Below are 20,032 nucleotides of genomic sequence, written 5' to 3'. Positions count from 1 at the left end.
AGTGGATAGCTGCTACCCTTCCAGGGATGGCAAAACAGAGAAACTAAGTCTCAAAATAAAATATGATAATATGGATATTAAAAGAAAATATGAGATGATAAGAACCAAATCTAAAGTCCCTTTCAGCCGAACATGGATCCTCTCATGGCATTGATATCAGTGTACCAGAGGAAGCAGCACATAGAGGGGAAACAATTTAAACTTAGGATCTCTTTGTCATCCAGAAGAAACTTATATACTTATTGGGAAGATAGGCAAGACACACACTGAAATGCCAACCACCAAAATCTGCCAAGCAAATGTAGAACTCTGGGGAACTTACCCTAATGTGGACCAGTTAGGGAGGAATTGCTAGGGCTTGCCCCAATCCAACTTTCAATTCAGGAAGTGTCTCAAATTTAAGAGTGTCACAGGACCCTGGGACAGGAATAAAACAATTTCCTCTAGGACCAGGACAAGCAAGGGCTCTTCCACCCCACCACTCCCTCACAGAGGACTCCAACTCGATTTCAAGGAGCTAGCTCTTGGGACTATTATTTTTTATTTAACTGAGGGTGGGTAATCTACTCTGTACAGGGCCTGCCACCAATTTATTTTTAATAGTAGGCAGATCTCTCAGCTGTCCCCTACAAGGCCTGGCCACTGTGGGCTCAGGAAATTCAAATACATTTTCACAAAGCCTAATTAGGAAAGTAAATCTGCTGTCAATGAAATAATAGCAGTACTTCACATGTACAAAGAACAATTACATTTGCAAAGGCTTTTCATATATTACCTTATTAGAGCCTCCTAACAATTCTGTGAGGCAGATGCTATTGTTATACCCATTTATAGATGAGGAAATAGAGACCCAGAGAAATTCAAATGACTTAACCAGAGTTGCTTCAGCTAAATGTATAATATATAATATATATAGTATATACATACATACATACACACACATAAAATTATGCACTATCCCTCAATGCCTCTTGGGCAACACCTTCTGAGAATCTAACACTATTTTGGCTCTTCATTTATGCAGAAAAATAACAGCTGGTTGTAAAGAATAGTAAAAGTAGGTGAGTTTCTGCATCTGCCTTCCCAGACCGCACAACTTATTCTACATCAAATTTACATGTAAAATTCCTCTAGTGATTTTTTTTTATTTTGATAAAAGTTTTATTTGCACTGGTTGACAAAGCAATCAATTCACACCCCAAAAGCATCCATCTAGAGATGATCTTCTTTCTCTTTCTCTCAGTGTGGTATGACGGAAAGAATATCCCAGGGGACTAACCTATTATCTGGGTGATGTGGGGACATCACTTATGTTCCCTGGGTTTTAGTTTCCTTCCATGTAAAATAGGAAAATTGGGCTGGCTCTATGACTGGAGGAACCTCAGAAGCCATTTAGCCCAGCCCTCTCCTTTTCATATGAGGAAGCTGAGGTCTAAGAAAGTGAAGTAATTTGCCCAGTGTCACATTGCTAGTCAATGGCAGTGACGGCATTTGAACTTAGACTTCAAAGTCAAAGTTCTTTTTCCACACTGACTTTGAACGACACTGGGTCCTAATGTCCCTCTCTTATTCTACACTATATCACCCACTGTCCCTACTTGAAGGGCAGATGCCCAGTGCCTAGGCAAGGAATGAATGGCAAAACTACTAGGATAAACTCAGAGAATGAATCTAGAAATAACAGTCAATTTTCAATTATTTGTATTAACAAGACAGCAGAAACAGTCATGTCAAAGTGATGACTCTCTTTTCTATTGAAAACCGAACCTATTTTTAAAAAAAAATTTAGACATTTTCTCATTTTTCCTCAAAAGTATTTTATTTTTCCAAATATATATATAAAGATAGTTTTCAATATTGATCCTTGCAAAACCTTGTGTTGGAACACAAAAATTTGGAAATTTTTTTCCCTCCCCAGACAGTAAGTAATCCAATATAGCTTAAATATATGCAATTCTTCTAAACATATTTCCACATTTATCATACTGCACAAGAAAAATCAGATCAAAAGGGGGAAAAACAAGAAAGAAAAAACAAGCAAGCAAACAATAGCAATAACAAAGGTGAAATACCATGTTGTGAATCACATTCAGTTCCCACAGTCCTCTCTGTGGATGCAGATGGCTCTCTCCATCACAAGACTATTGGAATTGGCCTGAAACATCTCTTTGTTGAAAAGAGCCATGTCCATCACAGTTGATTATCACATAATCTTCTTGTTTCTGTGTACAATGATCTGGTTCTACTCACTTCACTTAGCATCAGTTCATGTAAGTCTCTCCAGATCTTTCTGAAATCATCCTGCTAATTGTTTCTTATAGAACAATATCCCATAACATTCATATACCATAACTTATTCAGTCATTCCCCAAACGATGGACATCTACTCAGTTTCCAGTTTCTTACCACTACAAAAAGGGCTGCTACAAATAATTTTTTGCCCATCAACATTCATTTTTGTAAAACTTTGTGTTCCAAATTTCTCCCTCTTCCTTGCCACTTCCCTCCATAAGACAGCAACCAATCTGATATATGTTAAATATGCCAACACCTAACCTTTACCACTTGTTGTGGTGGGGAATAATTTGGTGTTTGGGGCAAATAATCTTGCTGACTCTGATTTTACTTCCAGGGAACCACAGCTATTTGAATTCTTGGTACTTGTGCCTTAGTTAGAAGTACTAGCAGGAAGTAGTCAAATGCACTTCTCAAAAAGCAGGTGAACAGTCATAACAGGCCTGAGACACCAGACAAGTGGCAAGGACAAGGTCAAGGTCAGCAATGTGAGAGAAAGCTACAATTTACTAAGGACAAGACTAGCAAGCTGAAGGCTCTTGTTAGAGTAGGTGGGGCCTCTGGCGCCTTCTCTCAGCTGTCTAGGAAAAAAAAAACTTCAGGAGTGGTTAAAAGTCAGTTTTCCCTAGAGCATGAGACTTAAAGGACTGTAAAGATGGTGTGACTTGGAGGAGCAGCATGATGGGGTGAAGTCAAAGGACCAAAGAAAGGTCCCAGCTCTGCTATGTTTATTATCTGTATTATATAGGACAAACCACTTACGCCTCTCTAGGACTTAGTTTCCTCCTTAATAAAAAAAATCTTGAAGTAAATGGACTTCAAGGTCCCTTCCAACCTTATCTATCTTGAAAATTTCCATCTATCAATGCCTGAAATTCTCCCATTAGTGATTCATTCCTTTGGATTAAACAGTACTCTCTTCTTGTGATTCTCCTTTAATAAATATTGTCTGGTGATAGTCTTATTGTATCTGATGAGTCATTTGTGGCTCAAAGAGATACCCTCTCCAGACTCAGATCAATCACATCTCCTCTGCAGAGCATCAATGTGAGCAGACATCTGAGAGGCAAGGAAGATGAGGGATGCTTCTGCTGATGCATTTGAAGTCTGAACTGTATTCAAAGATACTGTAAAAAGAAATGGTTCTTCCTGATTGCAAAGTGATCGGGAGATACTTAGCTGAAAAAACTACATAGCCTCCTCTCCTTTTTCTCTCTGTACATCTGTCTGTCTCTGTGTCTCTGTGTGTGTCTCTCTCTGTCTCTCCCTCTCTTTCCCTCTCTCAGCTTCTGTCTCTCCCTCTGTCTCTGTCTGTTTTTACCTTTCTCTGTTTCTCTTTATACACACTCACAGATACACACACACACACACACACACACACACACACAGAGGCATCTTTTGATTTAAGAATTTCTTTTCTTCTCTTCCCCTTACCCCCCCCCCCCAATGTATGTAGGGAAGGGCTGAGAAGGGGAAGACTAAAAGGGGAAGAAGGGAGAGGAGGGGAAAGGCAGAGGGAAATTCTTAAACTAAAATTAAATATTTTAGATACTTTTGCACATCATGATTGTCACACTCCTTCATTTAACAAATAATTCTTATGCATCCTCATGTACTTTGCAGAAGAGAAATAGGGCAGAAACAACAGATAAATAAAAAACTGTTCCATATCCTCAAGGACTGACAATGGTCCTGCAATATCCTTCAATCCAGGATCTTGGACACTTTGCAAGTGATCAATTCCACCTCAAGGCACCCTTCCTGTTTCCCTAAGAGGGATACTGAGAGACTTAGAGAGTTTTATCACACAATAATCAAAGTGTCAGAGCTAAGCCTGAACAATATAGTATGCAGTCCCTAATAACTATTAAGTTCTACCTTGTATTCATTTAAAAAGAATTTTTTACTCTTGTTTTTCATATCATCATATTTTCAGAATGTATTCTTTCCCTTCTCCCTTAACCAACAAACCATCCCTTGTGAGAATGAAAAGTAAACAGAAAAAAATCAAACAAACTAATGAACACATCAAATGAATTTAACATTATATGCATTGTTCCACACTCAGCTTCCCACTTCTTCAAAGAAAAGGAGGAGCATTTTCTTCTGTCTTCTTTGGGTCTAACTTGCTTTTAAATACAATGACACAGACACATACATACACAAATATACACTCCCCCCTCTAGGTTTTCCTGGCAATGTGAAAAAAGTAGGCATAATAAGTAGGCAGGGATCTCTTTGCCAAAGTTATGTTACTGACGTGCCCCTGAATTAACAGTAGGATTTGACCAAAGATGCTCTAGATTGCCTCTCATCTCAGACTGATCATATCTGAAAAGTAACCAATCCTGAAGCAAGGTTTCAACTGAACAATGGGTCTTTCCATTGCATTGTTAATCTGCTGAGGACATGGCTTCCTTGCAGATACAGTGCCATTCGGAGCAACTTGCTCAGTAAACACCTGAGGGTGACACAGCATAGATCAGAAGGGAAATACCAGGCTCTGCAGTTCTAAAATCACACCCGACCTCCTCTGCAATAAACACAAAGGTACCTGCCTTTGTGTACCACCTCCTTCAAAAGCCCATGAAAATCTAAATAGTTAAAAGAGGAAAAATGCAGAGTGTATTCAATAGTGATTAGGACTGATTTATTTGAAACCCTTGGCATAAGGCCCATAAAAGGTAGAGTTAGTAATTGGAATCTATAGGTCTATGGATAAATATTAAAGGATACTTGAACTTGGATGGGAGAAAAAAATTACATCTTTATATTTGAATATAAATGGTTTCTTTTGTAAACGTATTTATTTTATTTTATATTTTAAACACAATTGTTTAAAAATGTTCTTCTGAGAAGGTATTCACAGGCTTCAACAGACTGCTCACAGAATAAATAACATATAAAAGGTTAAGAACTGCTGGATTATAGTGGGATTTTTTACCACACTAATGTCAAGGAAAAAATAAATGACAAGACCACAAATCTCAGGCTTTCTGGTGAGGGTGGGATGGAGAGGGTGACCTTGAATTTGGTTTGAGAAGTCCTTTTATTCCCCCAAACTGTGCCCCTGTTGCCTTTTATGGGGCCTGACATTCCCCTTAAGAGATGTACTTCTTTGCTTTTAGAAGATTTTTCAACCTTTAAAAGTTCCCTATTAAAATCTAAATAGTCCTAGGAGAGAAAGAGTCTTAAAAGCCTTAGTGGCAAAAAATGGATGACAAAGCCTACAAAAATAAGGTACCTAAAAGGATCATAGATTTAGATCAGGAAAGAACTCTATAGGCCATCTATCCAACCCCTTATTTTACAGATAAGGCCAAAAGAGGTAACATGACTTGCCAAGAGTCACACTACTAGAAAGTGACAATTAGGTTTCAAATCCAAATCCCTTGATTTTAAATCTAGTGTTCTTTCCAGTGGTATACCTGCTTCCCTTAAGGGCAGGATCAGGAATAGGAATATTTCCTATACCAAAAAAATGGTAGTGGATGGTAAAAACACTCATAGCTCACAAAATCCCTCCCAAACCCCATCATCATGAGTGCCCAGTTAAGTATCTAAAGCAGTGGTTCTCCAAGTATGGTCTAGAGAATCCTGGGGATCTCTGAAACCCTTTTAGAGAGTCTACAAATTCAAAAATAGTTTTTATTTCCAATATGGTAAATGTCTATAAATATAACCCAGATAAACAAATGCTTTGGAGAGATCCTCAATAATTTTTAATAGGATAAAGATACTGAAAACAAACGTTTGAGAACCACTGATAAAGGAATTATCTGATATAATGTTATTTTTTTACATATGTTGTAATTCCTGACCTTGTATACAGGTTACATCTGTCCAACAGAATGTCAGGGATTATTTCTTTTAATATCTATCTTTAGTACCATGCAGTGTATAGTGTACTGAGTTTGAAAGTAGGAAGACTCATTTTTTGGAGTTCAAAAATGGCCTCAGACATTTACTAGCTGTGTGATTCTGGGCAAATAACTACTCCTGTTGCCTCAGTTTCCTCATCTGTAAAATGAGCCAAAGAAGGTATGGAAAACCACTCCAGTGTCTTTGTCAAGAAAACCAAAAAAACCTATGAAGTCATAAAGAGTTAAACAAGACAGAACAACCAGCACCAAAAAAAAGAGGATTACACACAGTAGATGCTTAATAAATATTTGTTAAATTATTTGATTGAATAACCAGCTTCAGCATATTCATTATTCTATCCCAAACCAATCCCATCAGACTTCATGGTATACAGTTATGTGTCAAGGTCTGGGGTTTGAACTGTAATACATATCTGTGATAATACAATTTGATTATATTGGTATTCAGCCACAGGGAATACTCTGAACCTATTCAGACATCTAGCTTACTCTACATCCAAATTCATTAGCTATTAATATAAAAAAGTTGCATGGACATATACTTCTTTTGTAGTCTCATAGAGAGTGTGGGACATGGCACTAGGAGGCATAAGACCTGTGTTAGTTCTTATACTGCTAATCACCAGCCAAGGTAGAACATAAGCCTTTTGAAGACTGGGACAGTTTTATTTTTGTTTCTGTATGATAGGTGCCTTGCATAGTACTTGGCAAACTTAGTAAGCTCCTGATAAATGCTTATTGACTTGAATTTCTTGCAATTCTTTCTAACACTAAGATCAATTATTCAACTTCTGAGTAATCTTTTTTTTTTTTATCACTACTACTTCCCCCAGTCTAGGAAGACCTACAGACCCCTTCTCAGAAGAATGTTTTTAAATGCATCAAATAAGATAACAGAGGAAAGGAAACCAATTACAGAAAGACGTGATTAACAAATCTGTGACATGGTCACATTATTTGAATTTTCATTGCATATTTCCAATAAGCTAGAATCAATTATCATATTTTGGGTATAATTATAACTTTGAGTAGTTTAAATTCAAATAATGTGACCATTTCAGGAATTCATTATGTTGTGCTAATTGAGACTAAGCTATATAATAAAAAATAATTATTAAAATACACAAGCTTGCTAGGATGCTGGCATGTACCTGTAGTTCCTGCTACTGAGGAGGCTGAGGCTGATGGATAGCTTGAGCTTGGGAGTCTTGAGCTATAGTGGGGTTAAAGCCAACTGGGTATCCTCAATAAGTCCCACACCAAAATGGTAGGTTCCTAGAAATGAAACACTATCAGGCTGCCTAAAGAGGGGGGTAACTGACCCAAGTAAAAACTGTATTAAGCTAAAGCTTCCATGCTGATCAACAGAAGTTTTGGGCTACTCACTAATTATGTGACCTTTAACAAAGTATTTCACTCCTTTGAATTTAAGCTTCAGCATCCTTAAAATGGGGATAATAATTGGATGTAGTGTCGCATGCCTATAATCCCTGGTTGCTGAAGAGGTTGAGGCTGAAATTTCTCTGCCATTTAGGAGCTCTGAGTTATAGCTCAGGTGGGAATAAGGAGTTACCAAATTGCCTAATGAGGAATAAACTGGCCTCATCTGGAAAATAGAACAGTTCAAAACTTCTATACTGATCAGAACTGGACCTGAGTCTATGTGTGACCTTGTATTTCCAGCCTAGATGAAATAGGGAGAAGGAAAGAAGGAAAGAAGGAAGGAAGGAAGGAAGGAAGGAAGGAAGGAAGGAAGGAAGGAAGGAAGGAAGGAAGGAAGGAAGGAAAGAAGAGAGGGAGGGAGGGAGGGAAGGAGGGAAGGAAAGAAGGGATGGAGGAAGGGAGACAGGGATGAAGAATGGAAGGAAGAAAGAAGGAGAAAAAATACCAGTTTGTGAACTTCAGCATTTTTTTTCCTCCCTAGTATGCCCAAACTCAAAGCTCAAAGACTGCTTTTTACTACCTATATAACAGGAAAGTCATTTAACCTTTCAGAGCCTCAGTTTCCTTATCTGTAAAAATGAGAGAAGTTGGACTAGAAACCTTTGAAATCCCTTCCAGATCTCAATCCTATATATGACACACAGATTATTATGTTTAATTCCTTTTTGTATTATAGTCATCAACTATATTATAAGCATAATACATAAAGGAATTAACAACTGTAAAAGAAAAATAAAACTTTTATATTATACTTTCAAGGTTTGGAAAGAAAGCACTCCAATTCTTATATAAGCTTTAAGGGGGAAAAAAGTTGTTATTAATAGTGAGGTCAAGGAAGACTTCCTGAAGAAAATAGTCAATTGTTAATTGAAAAAATTTAAAATATGTGTTTGTTTTGTTTGGCCCTGTACACTGCAATTGACTTTAAACACACACATATAATTATACCAATAATGACAAACAAAAATTTACAGCCTAACAGGGGAGAGATGTAACACGTACCAATAAAACACAATATATGGAGGTGGCTGGGTGGTGCAGTGTTTGCCATGCTGCACCTAAGTCAGAAAGACCTGAATTCAAATCTGATCTCAGAAACTTAACTGAAGTGGTATAACCTGGCCAAGTGATTTAACTTCTGTCTGCCTCAGTTGTTTTTTGTTTTGTTTTGTTTTTTAACTTCTTTTCAAGGTTGTTATGAGGATAAAACTTGTAAAAAATGCTTAGCACAATATCTGGCACATAGTAAGGACTTCTTTATAAATACTTATTCCTCTTCCCTCCCCTACAAATATTAGGTTTTAAATAAGAAGCCTTATGAGTAGTTCAAATTTAAATATCATAAGAGGCCAGAAGAAGGAAGGAAGATTGCTTTTAGTGGTGAGGAAATCCTCAAAAAGAAGGTGATTTAAGCTGAGCCTGAAGGATGGAAAAATGCTGAAGGGATGGATGGAGGTGGGGTGAGGAGCATATTCCAGCTAGAGAAAACAACCAAAACAAATGTAAGAAGGTGAGATCATCTTAGCCCTTCAGTTGGGGCTTCAAAGACCATCTAGTCCAATTCAGATTTTACAATTTTACAAATTAAAAAACAAACACCAAATGAACAGGGAAGTTAGTGATTTATTCAATATCATGGAGGCAACAAGTATGAGACAGAATCTGAACCCAGAACTTCTGTCGAGTCAGAATACCTATCCACTGTATTACCTAGAATGAACATTCAGCCAACAGGAAATAGTTCGGTTTGGCAGGAGTGGATGGGTTAAACTAGGTGAGAGTAGAGGTCAGACTAGAAAGGTTTATTTGACCCAAAATTTGGAAAGATTCTGCCAAACAAAAAAGGATGGATTGTGTTTATTAGGCCATGGGTAATAGATAGCCACTGACCATTTTGAGCAGGGGGAAAGATATGACCATAAGGTACTTCAAAACAGTAGTATTCACAATGGTAGGCCTGAATCATCAAGAAAAGGTTAAATTATGTTCAGTACTCTGATAAATTATTATGATCAAAAGACTTTGCTTCAATAAACTTTATCAAATAGATAATTCTCACTACACAGGAAGCATGTAGAAGAATTTTCATTTAACTCAAAAACTGTTAGTGTTTCAAGGGAAGACCTTCAATTATCTGGAAAATCCACTTACTTGGAAGAGCTTATTCTCTTCTTCCTAGACACCTTCCCCTACTCCCTCCGGATCCCAAGTCCTCAGGTGTTAACAATCTAATATTTAGCTGGTTGATCAATCACTCCATATTAACTAATCAATCAATAAATATTAATTAAATGCTTACTATATACCAGGCACTGTTCTTAGCACTGGGGATACAAAAAGAGGCAAAATGATAATCCTCCTCAGGGAGCATACAGTGGTGGAGACAACAAGCAAACAATTATGTACAGAGAAGCTATATATAAGATAAATAGAAAAGAATTAACAGAAGGAAGATACTGGAGTTAAGAGGAATTAGGGAAGGCTTCTTGTAGAGGGTGGGATTTTAGTTGGGACTTAGGAAGCCATGGACATCAGTAGTTGGAGCAGAGAAGGGAGATGAATCAGTCAGTCAACATTTATTAAGCTCCTCCTCTTCTCCAGGCACTTTGTAAAGTTCTAGAAAGGAATGAAATGTGGGAATAAACAAAGTACATTCTACTCAATGGCTCCATATGAAACACATGGGAATATAAAGATCTGGAAGGGACCTGATTCTACCCCTTCATTTGACAGATGAGGATTGTAGCTCTGTAAGCTGCAATCAGATGAATCTGGGCTGGAAATTTTCTAGGGAGAGTCTCTGTAATTTGCCAAAGGTCAGGCAGGGAATTATTAGTCCCACTTAGCATAGTGTCTGGCACATATGTAGTAGGAGTTTAATCAATGCTTGTTGACTGTATCAGAAAAGGGATATATTGATTCCAAAGCCAATGTTCTTTCCACTGTACCAGGAGATGCAAAGCACATGCATTTTGGGAGACAAGAATACCAAAGGAAAACTTCTTAGTTATATATTAGGATCCAAGGACTGCATTGCCAATCATCCTAACAGAAAACCAGCTTCGTGGGGAAAAAGGGAGCCACCCTCTTCTAAGCAGCTCTGACCCTGTAATTTCTACTCTGATGCTTCTGGATTTTAATGTAGATTTTACCTCATTCATTGCAAAACTGGGAATGGGGAATGGGATGCAGGGAGAGCCAGGGATGGGGAGGGAAGGGAGGAGGAGAGGATGAAAGGAAAGGAACAGAGAGGGAGAAAGGAAGAGGAAAAGAAAGGGAGAAAATCCTAATATTAGAGCATGGTAAAAGGGTGTGTTCTGGGAAAACCCATTTAGTTCCTTTTTTCTTCTATCTCCAGTGCTGTTCTCATTTATGGCTTTAGCTCCAGGGCCTGCCTTAGACTATAGGTACCTCCCCTTCCTGCTAATCAGTAAGGGAACCTAGCCTAGATAGTTTGATCCCCTTCCCCCATTCCACCCCTCCACCCAAAGCATGATTTTGATCTAGCTTCTGGTTTAGTTTAAGGGGATCAGACCAAATCAAAGAGTTCAGTAGCTATTTTAGTTGAAACCCTAAAGCAACCGGGTAACTTAACAAAGCCATCACCAGAAAAAAAAAAAAAAAAAAAAAAATTCAACCCCTTTTAACTCCCCCTCTACAAAAGAACTGAGAATCATATACATCAAATGCTAAAAATCCAAAGTGGGTGAGAATGTGTGCGTGTGTGTGTGTGTGTGTGTGTGTGTGTGTGTGTGTGTGGAGAGTGGTGGGGAAGGAAGCCCATATTCATTCCTTTCTAGTAAGAAAACTCAGAGAATAGCTCATCTTCCTTTTTCCCTTCCCCCAGCCTTACACCAGATCCCAGTATTAGCTGTACTTGATTTGGTTTCCAATCAAATGGATTCATAAGCTACAACCCCCTATCTGATAGATCTGGGCTGAAAAGTGTTTTCTTGGGAAACCGAGAGGCTTCCTAATACGCCAAGCACACGATTTAGAAAAGGCCACCCAGCTTGATAGGGGGCCACATGTGCTGGGAATTAGACATGAGGCCATTACTGAAATGGTAATTCAATATGGAGAGGCAGCTAATGGGCAGAAAATCTCTGTAAGTCAGCCCCTCCTAGGAAGCCCCCAGCAGGCAGGGTCCTGCAGTCCTGGTCCTGCAGTCCCTACACAGGTAGTAGAGTTCAGAGACTGAACTGGAATCTTTGGCTCTGAAGAGTTCTGTAACAGCGGGAGGGGAGGGTGGAAGGAAAGCAGGTGGAGGAGGAAATAAGCTCTTCCAGGTAAGTAAACTACTACCTGAGCCAAGACCAGAGTTCAGGCAGGTCTCCTCATTCAGTTCTTTTCCCACTATCACATGCTACTTAGTCTTTATCAGAATTCATGTCAATCTCTACATGAATGATACTCTAATGGTATCAACATATTTCAAGGGGGACATAATAACAAATTCAATTCAAACAAATAATTATTAAGCGTCTATATGCTGGAGACTGCACTGGGCTAGGCAAGGAGGACACAAAATAAAAATAAAATTGCACCTAACCTCAAGTAGTTTTGGAAATGAACATGGAAAAAGTAAACAGAAATACTATTCAAAATAGCACAAAGTAATTTTAAGATAGGAACAGGTAAGTGGTACAGGCCTGGAGTCAGAAAGAGTTCAAGTTCAGCTTCATACACTTACTATGTGACCTTGGACAAATCACTTCACCCTGTTTGCCTCAGTTTCCTCATCTGTAAAATAAGTTGGAGAAGGAAATGGCAAACTACTCCATACCTCTAACAAGAAAACCTCAAATGATGTCACAAACAATCAGAAACAACTAAAAAACTACCAAACAACAACAAAAGTTTTAAGAGGAACAGAAAACAACTGGGTGGAGGTCAATTTGTCAGTTAATATACATGAAGCTATTACTATATGCAGAAGCCAGAGACCCAAATATAAAAGGGAGAGTACAGCACACTTGGGGGTGGGGGACAAAAGAGGAAAGTCTTTGTTAGTCCTTTACCCCAAGATTTGCTCAGATAGAGCTAGCTGTCCTGAGCTCTCTTCAGAGCTCCCCAAATCTGGGATATCTCTTGTAACTGAAGAATAAAATAGTCCCTATTTACACTGGAATTGATAAAGGTCTGATAAAGGTCTTTATGGTAGGTAGCACCTACACTATGAGCCAGAGCAGGGATTCTTAACCTGGGGTCTGTGGCTAGATTTCAGTGAGGTCTGTGACTTGAATGGGAATAAAATCACATCTTTATTTCAATGTTATTCATTCCCTTTGCAATCCTATTTATTGTATTTTATTCAATTAAAACCAATATAACGGCATGCTGAACAGATGTTAATCTCTCCTACTGGGGAAAGCTCAGGCTAGTGGGTCACTTGTGTTTGGGGATTCTGAGCTGCTCTAGCTGGCTGGATGACCAAACTAAGTCAGGCACCAAGATGGTGAGACCCCTGGGTAAATGGGGGGATCACCTGGATGCCGTAGGAAGAACAAACCAGTTTAGGGAAGAAAAGTGGAGCAGGTTAAAGCTTTGCTGCCAATCAGTATTGGGATTATGGCCATGAAGCTGCTCTACTTCTAGCCTAGGCAAAATGGGGAAAGCCAGTCTCAAAACCAAAGCAAACACATTCTTCTAAGAAGGGGTCCAAAGGCTTCAGCAGGCTGCCAAAGAGCCCCCCTACACACACACACACACACACACGTTGAGAATTTAAAGGAAGTTAGGGATCATAAGAGCAGAAGTGAGGATGGAATACATTTTGTAAATGGGGAATCACCTTGCAAAGGCACAGAAGCAAAAATAATACTGCAACCTCACCTTATCTATTTTATTCCTTTCTACTCCTCTAGAATGCTCCTTTCCATTTTATATGTGAATGTACATGTATGTATATGTGCATATACATCTGTATGTGTATCTCTCTATATATTTGTGTGTACCCACACACCCCTCCACCAAAGTTCTTGGCAATAGCTAACTTTCCCTGCACCCCTCAAAAAAATCACACAGTTGAAGGGACCACCTACTCTGCCAATGAGTAATATATTTGTCCCACTTTAAGGAATCATTTTCAATATTTGAAAAGGGCAGACTAGCACATCAGGGACTGATGGGGGTGGATGCTACATCCCAGAAAGTGGCAGGCAGAAATGCACAGAAGGAGGGACATCTGGTGAATCCCACTTCTTTCCACTGGATTTCTGATGTGAGCCCCTTACCCAGACAGCCCTCACCTCCAGAGCATCCAGCTGACAGAGAACTGGTCAGGAGACCTCAGTGCCAGGCTTTGCACAGAGGTTAGCTTTGGGGGTAGAAGCCAGAGATGCATTCTTTTGCTGACGCACAGTGCAGCTCATGCCATGAGTCAGCCCAGTTTACTGCATAAACCCAAGTATCAAGGGCCGGGCTTCCTACCTCCATGATTACCGCCACTGTCGAGGGAGGGGGATGGGCACAAAAGGCGAACTTTGTATCCTGCTGGGCAAAAAATAATCTAGTGTGCAGATATTGAGCTCCTTGTTATTGGGAAAGAGAATGGGCTGTTAGTGCATGCAGAACACAGAAGGAACAGTTTCCTAATAGCAAACATATACTCCCTCACTCACAGAATACAGGAGAAATCTACCTGAGCATCCCTTCAATGAATTTGGGCCAAAATCTGCTTTCCCTCCTCTCCTTCGCCCCCACTTTGGCATGACATACTCTTTGGATGAGCAGAAATACAGCTGGGGAGTGGTTGGGGGGGGCAAGAAGAAATGGGGAACTAAGAATTTCTGATAAGCTTATTCCTGGACATATCTAAAAATTAATGAGGACCCAGCCTCTTATCAACATACAGGTGAGTCAGGCCCTGGAGGACTCCTGAAAAATTTGCTTTCTTCCATCTGTTTGCTTTGTTATCAAAGCTCTAAATTCTAAGCTCTCCAACTCACACAATTCCTACCACTTCTTTGGATTTTGATGGAAGGGCATCGCATGGTAGGGATGCTTAAGGTACAGTCCCATATTGGGATCAGTAAAGAGCTCTCCCTCTCTCTACCTACAAACCTCCCTTCATAACTCACTTCTCCAAAGCTATAAAATATGGGGCCCAGCTCTCCACAAGAACACCTTGAGAACTTTTACCTCCTGGCTGATTCTCTCTCTTAACAGCAATTTTATGGCTATGAATAACCTTCCCAAAGTACATTCTTTTCAGGGTCATTGCTATATGCAGAATGTCCCAAAGTCTTAGTGCAGGTTTAAGAAATTAAAGGTTAAAACCACACTAAATCTTTTGGAACATCATGTATGTATATCTCTGTGTGTGTACATATTTTTTTTAAATCAACCAATTTTTAAATACATTTACTTAAATACATCAAAGTGATTTTCCCATGTATTTATTCCCTCCACCAACTCAGATCCAAACATTTCTGCCCTGTAAGATCATAGACTCACAGCTGGAACAAGCACACAACAATCAGGAAGGAGGAGAGTACAAACTGATTTCTCCTTGTGGGAGGGACATGGGAGAGAGGGCACTTTACGACAAACACTGACAAGACTGTATGTCCCAGGACACCCCTGGCAAGGTAGAGTGGAGGTGGCAATGATCAAGAGGCCTGAGACCATCCCTTGGGAAAACTGAAGTTAACTTCAGACTTGCCTAAAGTCATCCGGCAGTGGTCCTGGTCTCTATCTGGCTCTGGAGGGGAAAGTGAGCCAGGTGACCTTGCCCAGCCCTCCCTCCCTTAGATCCAAATCACTTTCATGTCATGGAATCACCTGCCCTGTCATGGTGAGAACGAGGGACAAACAACAAGCATCAGCAAGGTGACTGACTCAGGTCCTTGGGCTTAGCAGAGCAAAAGCGTGTGGTGAAGAGAAAGCAGAAAGCAGAGTATTAAGTGATGACTGATTTACATGTGAGAAGTAAGTGAGGCAGAAGACAAAGGCCATGTACGCATGACTAGCCAAGGGGGTGGGCTGTTCATCTTCTCCAGGGAGGAAGAGCAGAAGAACAGCCCAGGGTCAGTTCCGTGAGATTCATGGAATATTAAAAGAACTAGAGCAAGGTCTCCAAGACATGGAGCTCATTCTCCATAGAGGATTTATGGAAAGACACAGGGAAGAATACACATGTAGCAAGATAGATATGCATACTATATATAATATACAGCACACTCCTATGAAAGGGGTGGCTAAGGGTGGTGGGCAGATCTGAATTCAAATCCTGTTTTCGTGACCATGGGTAACTCCCTTAGGCAGGATCCCCCACCCCCACCCTCATCCCAGTTTCCTAAGATGAAAAGTAACAAAAGTCTTCAAGCTTTGACTAATTATACAGTTGCATAATGCATTGTATAGGTTACACAAATGTGTGTATATGTTTTATATATTATATATATACCTATATATGTATACATAGGTATGTGTGTGTGTATATATATTTGTGTGTGTATGTATAGGTGTATATGTGTTCAGATAACCCCAAACAGTATGGAAACAGGAGACTGCCTATTTCTCTGAGCCTACTTGAAAATAAATGTGCAAAAAATGCAAACTTTTTTTTTTGTGTGTGTGTGTGTGTGTGTATACATGCAAGTATATGAACGCATAGAGCTATATATAAAGGCAGCTAGTTGGCAAAGTGGATGGAGCCCATCACTTGGAATGAGGAAACCCTGAGTATCACTAATTACCTATGTGACCCTGGTCAAATCACTTCAGTTTCTCATCTGCAAAATGGGAATAATAATAGCACCTAACTTCTACAGTTGTTAGAAACAATTGAGATTCTATATGTAAAGGCAGCAAGCTCCTATGGGAGAAGCAGTATGGTACATAGTGGTAACTAAGGGAGACAGGCAGATCTAGATTCAAATCCTGTTTCTGACAATAAATTGGCTCTATGCCTTAGGCAGAATCCCCCACCCCGATCCTCATTCTAATTTAAAAAAAAAAGTTACAAAAATGTTCAAGCTTTGATTCAGTAGAAGGAATGTCCATAGAAAGAGTGTCCCATGCTGAGGAAATTACAGATCTGGACTATCAAACAAACACAGTCAAGTGACATGAGCCTTTTTTAGGGGGGAAAGGGAAGGGATTATAAACCTCCTCTGTCATTTCTGCTATTATAATGTGGTCCAGGACTGGTTCTGCCTTTTCCATCACTTTCCACTTCCTACCCTCCTTCCTCCATCCTATGGTATAAAGACCTAGCCTGGCAGTGCTGAAAGGTCACTTGACATTTAATGTTTGCATTCAAATAGCCCTACTAAACAACTGCCTTTTGCTTTCACCAACCCGATACCCAGTGGCCCATTAAATAAGGGAGGGAGACTGGCAGAAATGAAGGGGGCACAAGGAGGATGGGGAAAGCTGCCAAATCTGTCAGATGAAATCTACTGGGAAAGGCCTCTCTGGAAGCCATAGCAAGTACCAGAGCTTCTGGCTGGTGGCTGATTTCTCCCAGAGGAGCCCAGTAAAAGCCTCCATACTCCTAAGCAGGGCAGATATAAGGGAATAGCTGTAATTGGTCCAACTCAACACTCCAGCCCCAATAGAGCCCAGGCTCTTGTAGGTCAGAGCAGGAGGGGAGTGATGGGGAAGGCTCAATATCCTCTTTCCTGGTTAGGATGGACCCTGTATGAGTTGCTGGGCTTGGGGATGGAGAGCCCAGAGGAAGCATGGTACAATTTTTAGTGGCTTCCCTCTGTTAATTATTTCCAATTCATCCTGTCTATATCTTGCTTGTACATAATTATTATGTTGTCTCCCTCATTAAATTGTGAGCTTTTATCTTTCTTTGCAATCCCTAGCATATAGTAGGTACTCAATAAATGATAGATGACTGATTGATGGTAAAGAGTTCTTTCTGTATTTGAGGTCAGAGAATTTGAGTTCAAATCCTGACTTTGCCATTTACTGCGTGTGTGACCTTGGACAAGGCACAGTATGTCCAATGCTCACAATGTCTACACTTAACACAGTGCCATTGTAGGCACTTAATAAATGCTTGCTGACATGAACTTCTGACATAATCCCAGGAGAACTTAGTTCCTCAGTTGTAAAATCAGGGAATTACTTTAAGGAAGGTGGGGAAGGGAAGAAAACAAGTGTTTATTAAGTGCTCACTACAAGTACCTACTATGTGCTAGAAATTTTACAAATATCACATTTAATTGTTACAACAACTCTATTAGGTAAGTATTTTCATTATCATCCCCATTTTTAGAGTTAAGGAAACTGAGGCAGACAGAAGTTAAGTGAATTGCCTAGTATCACACAGCTAGGAAGTTTCTGAGATTGGATTTGAACTCAGATCTTCCTGAATGTGGGACCCAGCCTTCTATCCACTGCATCAGCTAGCTCCCTAAATGACCTCCCAAGGTCCCTTCTTCCCTTAAAGACTCCCAGCTCTCTTCTCTTACAGAACTCCATAGAATGTTACAGCTAGAATAGATCAACTAAGAGCCAATGAACCTGCTTTCCAGCAAACCTCTCATTTTGTAAATGAGAAAATCTAGTGCCCTTTAGGCAAAGCAACTTGCTCAACTTCACATACCTAATATAATGCCAGTCAGACTCTGAACTTAGGACTTCTAGCATTGTCAATCTTCCCATTAGAACATGATGCTTAACTCTCCTCCAGTTGATAGAAAACAAGTTCACCAGCTCTAAGTGAACAGCAGGCTTTGGGGATGGTCCCTCCAGATAACATCTCTAGGTAGGCCCAGGGATACAGGTAAACTCCTAGCTGCATCCATAATGCTCAATTTTATCTATGCAGCCCTTCAAAAAGAGGGGTGGGGTGGAAGAGAATGCTTCTTTTATTTCTTTCCCCACCTCTTTCCCAAAGAGACTGTATTGTAGTCTTAGGCTCAGGCTCAGTTTGAGGCTCAGGATGAGAAGGATGGCCAGGAGTTGGTTACACCCTTTCTTCCTCTCCTGAGGTGGATGTTCATGGGACTCAGACACCCTCCTCCCAATCACCCCGCCACGATTTCCTCTTTTCTGTGGAGCTGCTGTTTTGCAATGGGGCAGTGGGTGAAAGCAAGACACACATTGGAGGAGGAGGGGGTGGAGAGAGAAGGAAAGGAGGAAGAAGGCAGGCGAGGAAGGGATGGGGGTCCCACGGAATACCGCCAGAAAACGGTGCTGTGGGCAGCCTCCCTCCTCCCAGCCCCCAGCCGTACCTATAACTTCCATGCTCTAAAGGGAAGGAAAAACTTCCAAGAGGAGACAGGTTCAACACAAACGGACGAGCTATAAGGGACATGGTAAGGTAAGCCTACCTGTTCCCCTCCCCCCCAAAGCTAAGGAAGAGGGCAAACAGGTGCACCGCTCCCAGTTTCCAGGCTATGACCTTCTCCTCTAGGGGGCAGCACAAAAAGGGAGTGAGAAAGGTAAGGTTAGGACCCCCGCAGTGTGGAGGAGAAAAGAAGGTGGGCAGGGGTAAGGGTGGGGACTAGTAGAGGTCTACCAGAGGCGCCCACCTATTCCCCTCGTGATGTGGGGGGAAAGCTACCCCCTCCCCCATGCCAAATGGCCCCCGGATCTCGGTGGGGTGGTGGTGGGTCCCAGCTGGTCTCCCATCCGTACAGGGGAGGGCTCACCCAGGCACACAGGTAGGTAGCCAACGAGCCGGCGGAAAGGGACGGCCGGACCCCGAGGCCCCCCCCGCCCAGCCCGTCCCTGGCCCCCTCCCCTTTACTCACCAGGTGCCCCGCAGTCCGCGCACAGCTGGTTGCCGTCTCGGTGAAGGAGCTCTAGCAGAGCCCTCTTCTTCTCTTTCGCCATGGGTGGTGCTGAGCCCGGCGCTCGCTCCCCGCGTCTCCTGCTGTCTGTGGTGCTGCTGCTGCTGCTGCTGCTCCTTGCTTGCTGCTGCTGCTGCTGCTGCTGCTGCTGCTGCTGCTGCCCCCGCTGCCGCTTCTCTAAATAATCTTCTTGGGGTGGGGGTGGGGTGGGGGGGAGCGGGGACGGAGAGGTGGGGCTGGGACCAAGGGCTACCTCGCCGCCGGCCGCCGGTGCGGCATGGGGGGCGCGGGGGCGGGGGCCGGGGCGCGTGGTGGCCAGGGCGGGGACCCGGCGCTATGCCACGGTCCGCGGGAGCGGCGCGCCTGCCATCCTCACAGCCCCGGCGCCCGGGCTCCGGCGGCCTCGGCTCAGGCGCTGGTTCCGCATTCCTCCCGCGGCCGAGGAGACACTCGGCTGCCGCCGCCGCCGCCGCCGGTGTCGGTGTCTCGGAGCGCCCGGTCGGGAGCGCACGGCGCAGCCCCGGGCCGGCCAAGCTGGCGCACGGGCGGCCCCCAGCGGCGCCTTCCGCCCGCCGCCCCGCCGGGGCTCGGACCCCACCTGCCCCTTGGGGACCGCACAGGCCGGAACGCTGCCCTCTGCAGCCGCAGTGA

At 41.8% G+C, this 20,032-nt stretch overlaps 1 protein-coding gene across 1 annotated transcript in view; it reads right to left on the bottom strand.

Annotated features, from left to right (window-relative positions):
• Nucleotides 1-19,503, bottom strand: part of ADAP1 (ArfGAP with dual PH domains 1) — a 178,123-nt gene extending 158,620 nt beyond the window's left edge. Inside the window, exon 1 of the mRNA XM_031941442.1 lies at nucleotides 19,343-19,503. Within this exon, the coding sequence (XP_031797302.1) occupies nucleotides 19,343-19,424 (82 nt within the window). The 5' untranslated portion in view covers nucleotides 19,425-19,503. The remainder of the gene's footprint in view (nucleotides 1-19,342) is intronic.
• Nucleotides 19,504-20,032: the final 529 nt, after the last annotated feature.

This window comes from Sarcophilus harrisii, chromosome 1 (genome assembly GCF_902635505.1).
Source record: "Sarcophilus harrisii chromosome 1, mSarHar1.11, whole genome shotgun sequence".
Lineage (NCBI taxonomy): Eukaryota > Metazoa > Chordata > Mammalia > Dasyuromorphia > Dasyuridae > Sarcophilus > Sarcophilus harrisii.
This window is presented reverse-complemented; position numbering and strand designations above follow the sequence as displayed.